The sequence below is a fragment of the Convolutriloba macropyga genome, chromosome 2, assembly GCF_964194025.1.
Source record: "Convolutriloba macropyga chromosome 2, txConMacr16.3, whole genome shotgun sequence".
NCBI lineage: Eukaryota > Metazoa > Xenacoelomorpha > Acoela > Convolutidae > Convolutriloba > Convolutriloba macropyga.
This window is the reverse complement of record NC_134469.1, coordinates 82,102,802-82,110,663: the sequence shown is the minus strand read 5'-3', so window position 1 is coordinate 82,110,663 and position 7,862 is coordinate 82,102,802. Positions and strand designations below refer to the sequence as shown.

General features: G+C 33.7%; 1 protein-coding gene across 1 annotated transcript in view; it reads left to right on the top strand.

Moving 5' to 3' along the window:
• Nucleotides 1–1,043: 1,043 nt before the first annotated feature.
• LOC142335022 (uncharacterized) overlaps nucleotides 1,044–7,862 on the top strand; it is a 60,304-nt gene continuing 53,485 nt past the window's right edge. The window contains exons 1-2 of the mRNA XM_075383350.1: nucleotides 1,044–1,061; nucleotides 7,672–7,854. Of these exons, the coding sequence (XP_075239465.1) occupies nucleotides 7,716–7,854 (139 nt within the window). The 5' untranslated portion in view covers nucleotides 1,044–1,061; nucleotides 7,672–7,715. The remainder of the gene's footprint in view (nucleotides 1,062–7,671; nucleotides 7,855–7,862) is intronic.

The following is a 7,862-nucleotide window of genomic DNA, read 5'->3' as shown; positions in this document are numbered from 1 at the left end:
TTATGATAATAACGATACTGATACTGTGATTATTTCAAAAATATTTTCAAGCTTTTGGATATTTAACCTAGGGTTATTGTCAGAATAATTTACATTCATCCCTAACAAAATTTCGGGTGTTAATTAGCAAGTAGGACGCCCGTTTTTGTTTTTTACATCTGAGTTTTTTTCTTGCTTTTTCACCTCATTAATGTCTTTCCTGTTAGTGATCTTGTTCACCATTAAATTGAAATTATCATTGCATGAACAAGTATATTTATATGCCTCCTCCCATAATCTTCTCTCAATTTTTGTGCTCGTGTTCTTAAAGATTTTAAAATTTTAAAATTTTATGCTATTGGGGTTTCATGTTCAGTAAGACTACGCGATCACTCCATCTAATCTGATACAGTTTAGAACGCGTCATTGGCCTCAAAGTGATCTCTTTGTGGTCTGGTTGATGTATTTTGTGAATGAATGTCATCATGTGTGATTTTGCTGACTACATAAAACAAAAATGATTATTATTAAACATCAAAAAATAAATTTGTGCGAAAAAGGTTTGTTGAGCCCTGTACTTGAGTTTTATGGCATTCGTAGGCACTAATATTTATGAGTTACAAAATTGACGTAAGAATTGAACCGTTTCTTTGTTAAACATCAGTTTCTTTTCTGTGTTAAGTTACACAATTAGTTGATCAATTCTCATTCTACTCTGACGTGCCTGAGAGGAGAAAGTTGAATCAATTGGGCTTAATGCTCTGCTCACCCCCCCCCCCCCCCCCCCGCCTACCCATGCACCCACACATTGATTATTCAGGATGTTTATGGAGGTGGCTTAAAATCCAGCCCTTCTGTTGGGCTTTATTTGGAAGTTACGGCGCTGACTGGGTAGGCACTCAGAAAATAGAGCCAATCAATATTTGTTCAACTCACTTCAAGCTGGAATTTAAAAGCAAAAAATTTTGCTTCCACCCGCAGCTTCCTGTTGTTTTAGGTGGTAAATTTTGAAATTGGTGCCGTTCTCCAATCTATTGGCGTATTTAGATGATAAGTCATGGAACTAGTGTGGAATTGAAACTGTAAGTTTTCTGTTTCTTTTATCAATAGTGGGACCTTTTTTGTCCGTTATTGCATGCCCTCTCCAGTACGCTGTGCGTCACCAGTTCAAGAACAGGCCGCTTTACATAGTCGTTCCAACATTTCTTTAGAAATGGCGGAATATTTATGCGAGGCTTGCTTCCTTTTCTCCAGAACAAATCGGAAATTTTATCTCCTAGGCACAGATGCTACAGCTCAAATACCAAAAAGAAATTAAAAAATGGTCTCAATTTTTTTGAAAATCTGATTTTAAAATTTTAATGACGGAAAAAAGACTTTTGTTCAAAATGACTAAGTAGAAATGACTTGAAGTATCACTCAGCAACTCTTACTGTTCGTTGCTAAGATAAAATTTCTCAATGGGAGCCGAAAAGATAGATATAAGAAATTTGATGTACAATAACGAGAAAAAAAATATATTTGTTCTCGTTTTATCATGAAATATATTGTGCGTCAATTTTAAAAGTTTCGTTTGTTCGTTGTGATTGTACTTTGAATGTTGACAGATGCAAGTGTTAAAATTATTTTCACTTTTGAGTTTTTGACAACTAAAAATATGCAGCACAGCAAACTATGTATTCAGAAAAATAGACATGAAGACATGAATAATATTAAAACTTGAGATCAATTTTCCTTCCTGTTTGTTGCATTTCCGTTCGGTTAGTGTTTGTCACTATGGGAAGGAACAAAGGTTTCCCTTAGAACTGTGTTTAAAAATCAGTGATTGGACCATTCTTTGAAGCACGCTTCTTTTTACAATATTTAGCATCAATATTTTTCATTAATTTCTTACGCCGCGTTGAAGCACTGTATTATGCGAGTTGTTCTGAAATCAGCGTTTATCAGAACTATTGAAAATTATTTTCAACATTTTGAATTTGATGATGCGTGAAGAACAATATATTAGCCGAATTAAAAGAAATTGGAAAGTTTTTAAAAGTAAAGATTTTTTTTCTTTTTCTTATTGTTGGCTTCAAAATACTTTAAGTGTTTGCATCCTCCTCTGACCTGTATCAGCTTTTGAGAAGAGCAGACCTTTGTTTACATGCATTGCAAGTAATTTATATAATTCTAAACTAAACAGCTGAGGCGCATGAAAATATCGAAAATTTAGTTTTTTAATTGGTGCTCATCTTTAACGTTCAATTTTTCTTTAATTATTTGCACTATTGGCGCAACAATACTGGCTTCAACCAGCGCTGCTGTTAACTGTCTGAAGTTTCTGAATAGGTCAGAGATATCTGTGGATTTTCCGTGTACATTTTTTGTACTGTTTTAATTTTTTTTGTATTTGGAAAAGGTGCGTTTCAGCATCAATTTTTAATTCAGGCTGTTGAATCGCTTTCTGACAAACAAAATTTGTGAAAGGTTAATGAATAAATCATTGCGCATACTTTTTTGTTTGAAAATCAGCGCTACAAGGAGAAATTCAAAAATTCAAGCACTTATGGGATCATGAATATAAAGTTAAAACTTAGTGCTCTTCAAGTGTTTCGTTAAATTGCTTCGATGGTTTTGTCCGGCTAAATTAATGTCTTTTCCTTAAATTGAAAATTGAGAGCTCAAATAGAACAGTTTCGAATTGTTAAAATGTTCTGGTTAAAAATTAGAAGTAATAGAAGAAAATATGTAATAAGAATGAAAAAGATTTCACAATAAAGCCGCTACTTTTATTTTCATTGTACTCATTTTAGATCAATTGAATCATTTATGTCCTTTTGGGCCTAAGTGGTTGTTAGAAATTTATTTTGAAACATAAAACTGCTGTTTGAAAAGTTGAATTGCTCATGTTCGTTTAGCTGAATGAAATTTATTAATCTTCGCTTCACCTTATATTTCGCATTGGTTTGAAGCTCAAAACAAAGATAACCTTGCTTTTTTCTGTAAAAGAACAAAGTCGTTGCTTCACTTACTCTCTGTGGTATTGTTGTCCGGACAAATATTAGAAATATTTTCTTACAATTTGACTTGTTCTTGTTGTGGTTAAAATGGGTTTGAATGGCCTAAATTACAGAGTATTTACTAAATTGAACAGTTTTAACTGGCCGATAGCAAAAGTTAAGCTTTGGTACAGAGAGCACTTGTGAAATACTTGAAACTCGACGGTTTAAGATGATTCACTTCCTTTAATGATTTTGCAGTTCTGAAGCATTGTTGGACAATTTCTGCTCCAAAAGCGTTCATTGATTCCTAGAAGAAAGGTGAAGTTCAGACGACCTTTCAAATGAAACAAAGATTGCAAAATACAAATCCTCTGAAGTTCTCTTGGTTTCGATAATTATAATTGTACATCAATGGAACAACTAGCATCGTCTATTGACTTCCTTTTTTTGTTATGCGTTTTGCCTAATATACAGTTAAAAAACATCATTGTAAAAATCATTTCGTTTTTCATGAACATTCATAAATGAATTTGTGAAATTGATTTTTTTTCCAAATGCTTTATCCTTTTAATGGTTTGTATGCAATTGTATACATTTTGCGAAAGATTTTAGTAAATTTTGCATTTATATGGAACCGAGAAATAAGTTTAAGTAAACTAATAATAAATACTAGAACTCAAACAAAAATGTTTTCAACGAACAATTAGTTTCATCTGATTGTTGGGATCATTAGTTCCAGTTGTCCGAACACAGAATCATTACAATGTTGAATATCAAAAGCACATGATTTTCAATTGTATTCAATGACTTTATTCTATTTGTAATATTTTATCCTAATCGAGGGTAAACAAGCGATTTAAAAATTTTAGTTTGATGTTTCTTCTTGACTAATTTTATGTCTGTCAATGCATAATTTAAAATCGTATCTTTTTTTGTCCGTTTTGGCATTTTTTTAGAAGCTTTTCAGTAGATGGTGATAAAGTGTCCTCCTAGGTTAATGTTGGAGCTTTGTGTGCAAAGCACAGTTCTGGGCGAGCCCCGTTGTTAATGATTGTTCAAATATATCCTATTAGCTTTTGAATTATAAATGATATCCTCCCGATAAGCTGTGTGCTGGGGAGGAAAAGGCTGTGACAAAGCGTTTTTGGTTTTTTTACCTTCTGCTCCTCCAGCATAGTTGTCTTTTCTGAATAGTTGTCTTTTTTTTCTGGATCTTTCCGATATAAACCACCCAACTTATTTGTGTGCCCCAATTGTTTTTTTGTTCCAATCCATTTTGTTCCCTCAATTTGTTTGTTATAACATATAGCCCCAACCCAGTTGCCGTAAATTTAACATAATGGCTTGCTATATGTTCGTCGGGGGCTATAATAGGACAGAAAATTATTTTTTACTCCATCTTTGACCATCTGCACAGTTCATTAAGGTTACGGCTCTAATGGTTCATCAGCAAACTCCGATTTGGGCTCGAAGTCTCATTTTAATGAGTGGACATGCAAACTTAATTGATTTTTTTCATCAACAAAATTAAAGATATGTTCAAATAGTTAAAAGCAGTTGTAACAAAAGTTAAAATCAACTCAGCAAAACTTACAACCTGCTGGAATTGCTTCTAAATCCATTTGCATGTTTTGTTTCCTTCCGAAAAAAAATAATTAGTTTTTTTTCGCAGTTAAACAGAATGGGTGCCAACTCACGGCAGTGTTTAGCGTGAGGTGCAATTTTTCGACAGGCGGAGGAATTTACGGCTATTTGCGTAGAAGGTTATTAATTACTTCCAACCAATTTTTACAGGAATTAGTAATGCTCTGTCTTTTAATGCTGAAAGAAAGAGTATTAGTTTTTTCGAGTTACATATGCGTTTGGTTCTTTTACACATTTAAATCATTGAACTGCCCATATATTTTCTTGGCAGTTTTTTCTTCGCCATTTTTCAAAGTTTCCTAGTGTCTTCATAAACAAGCAATTTCCGTCAATCTGCATGCATTGAACTCAAAAATATAACTGATGGCTGGTCAAAACTCATTTTTTTGTCAAGAATTATTGTTCCATTTCTTCCAGGAACTCACAAATTTAATTAATTGAGATGCTTTGAACCTGGTGCATTTTTGGTGAAGTGTGTGCACGCTGTGCACTGGAACTTGATTTCAAGCTGAGGTACTTTTGTAACGTATACATTAAAACCGGACACTTGCTTCGCGAGTGCTTGGCAAAGAGCATAAAAACAAAGCCGCTGAACCATGTTTTCTTTGAAAGCGCAGAAAACGAGAATGAAATGACGTTTCAAGGTGCAATATTTTGCGCCTTTTTTTAATCAAATCGCGCTTAAGCACAAATCAAAGTTACTGTGCAAGAATAACGCCCAAGGAGCACACATTCAGCTGTACGTTGCTTTTTGCTTCCGAAGTATAATTGATAGCTTTAATCCCCCAGTGTAAAGTGTGCTGATAATCCTTTAATCTTTGCAATGAAACTCAAACCAACGTTGAAAACTTCAACTCGATTTTCGTCATATCTGGTAAACTGATATCCGTATCCAATTCGTCCATCATTGTCATTAAAAGATTTGGTGATGCAAGAGTTGTTGATTTTTCTTTCTTTCTAGTTACATCTATTTGCTCTCAAAGGCAAATTTAAACATTTATTAAAAGCGTTTCGAAGTTTTTGCCTGCCTGTTTTCCTCTATAACATTCTTAATATTTAGCTCTATATTATTATTATATAATTATTATAAATATATAATAATTATAATAAATATATATAATAATAATAATATAAATAAATATATCATAAATATTATTATATAATATTTAGCTCGCTCGATTGGTTTGACTTTCCGTCGAAACGGGATAAATCGTAACGCTCGAGAGCATCAAATTTCTGTGCACCTCTCTCTTTACTAAGCCCTAAAAATTCTGGTCGGCGAACTTACTAAGAAATGTTTTGGCAGCCAGTTGTTTATTGTTTGAACTGAGAATTCAGATCCACCCACTTTGGTTTACCTAGATACAACCGCTCGCCCGTCGTTTGAAATAATTTCTTTTGATGATAATCTTTGTTTTCATGACTAGATTATGCAAGAAAACAATTATTTAAAATAGTCTTTCTCTGCTGAGTGATCTCTAAGAGCTCTGGTTGGGAAGAGCCAATTTGTATTATGAGTGAATATTGTTTTTTTTCTGTTTTCGCTAGAGCTTATCTGTTCACTTGTTGTTTGCTAAAACAGTGATAACAATGTTCTTGAAAATAGGCACTCATTTTTAAGAAGCAATCGTGCTTAGTTTCTAATATACATTGTTGTAACTAATCTGGTTTTGATATTCCTCTTTGACTATATTCAGTGGAAAATGTTTGGAGGATGTTCTACCTCCATCGATGCCTAACTTCATGGTAAGATCATATCATTATACCAGTCACGTCTGGAATCTAGGGCGCTGTTTTTTTTCAGAAAAAGACAAAATTCAAACAAACGGGAGGGATTCGAGTTCATTATTCTTGAAGGGACTAGATGCACTCCACTGAGACCATTTTTAACTTGCCAACCATGGCAATTAGCGTGCTGTTTTGCACGGCTCTAAGCATTGTGGTCACTTTTATGAAGCTAATCTTCGCAAATCATTTTTGCAAGATTATAGAAATTCTATTTAAATGCCTATAGGTCAGATTTGTTTGGTTTGGTTTGGGTCGGCTTTTTACTCGTCATTTAAATTTTGTTAAACTAGTTCTTTCTGTAATGTTTTGTAAATATTCGCTACATTTTGCAATTATTTCTCATTTTACTTTTTAAACGTTTCAACAACCGTTTTTAAATCAAATATGTCGTAATTTAATAGGACTAATTTAGTACAAATGAAAAACGAGTACTTTTTTCAAAGTGTTGAGCGGTTATCCAAGTTAGTACGAAACTTATAGGACAACTACGGAACTCTCCTAGAGTTGTTGCCTTTCTGGTTTTAATTCTGTAATTATTTTAGTCCAACAGATCTACAGAGCTGTTGATTCTATTTTACAGCAGTTTGACCAACGTCTTTTTAACTCAGTTTTTTTTGAAACATGTAAATTAATCAGAATATAACCCTAAGCTTAGATATCTACATGCTCTAAAATGTTAAATAAATTAATCAGCATTGTTATTAATATAATAATCTTCAAATTGTGGCTGTTCGTTCTCATAGGTAAAAATAAGATTTGAAGTCTCCTATTTGTCTATAAACGGGTACTTTCTTGTGTTGATCGAGCAAAAACTCGGTTAAAACATTTTTAAAGCAAGTTTTACTATTAAAAGTTCTTACTGAGCTAAGTAAACAATGACACTATCGGTTACTTCACAATTACTCAATTCCATTTTACGGAATTTCATGTCTAATTCCACTCAATACCCTTATAACCAATGCTCTTTGATCTTTGCGTTCAATAATCCGAATACAAAATAGCAGTCGCTAGTCCATGGATGCTTTAACATACTTAAGCGGACAATATAATCCCATGTTCGGTTGTGATAGTTTTATATCAAGTGAAATGAGCGGATTGAAATGTGATCGAGTACCTACAAGGTGATGACTTCAGATACTTGCATGTTTTTGCACTGCACGGTAAAGTGGGCTGGGACTCGGAATTAATGTTTAGCTGTATTCTGCATTTGAGTTTTTGTCTGGGTCTGCAAATAGCGACAGTATAATGAAGCGACCTAATTGTGTTATTATTGTAGTTCGCTCTAGCACCACCACCGCCACTATTTCAAATGGTTAAATTATGGATGCGGAGTGGGAAAAGCTATCGTCTACAGACACCACAACCCCTAAGACCTGTTCAGAAGAAGGAATTAGTTCTTCTAGTCCATTGTTACGGACCAATTTGGAGGCGGACATTCCAACTAACATCAGTAGCAGTGGTAGGCAG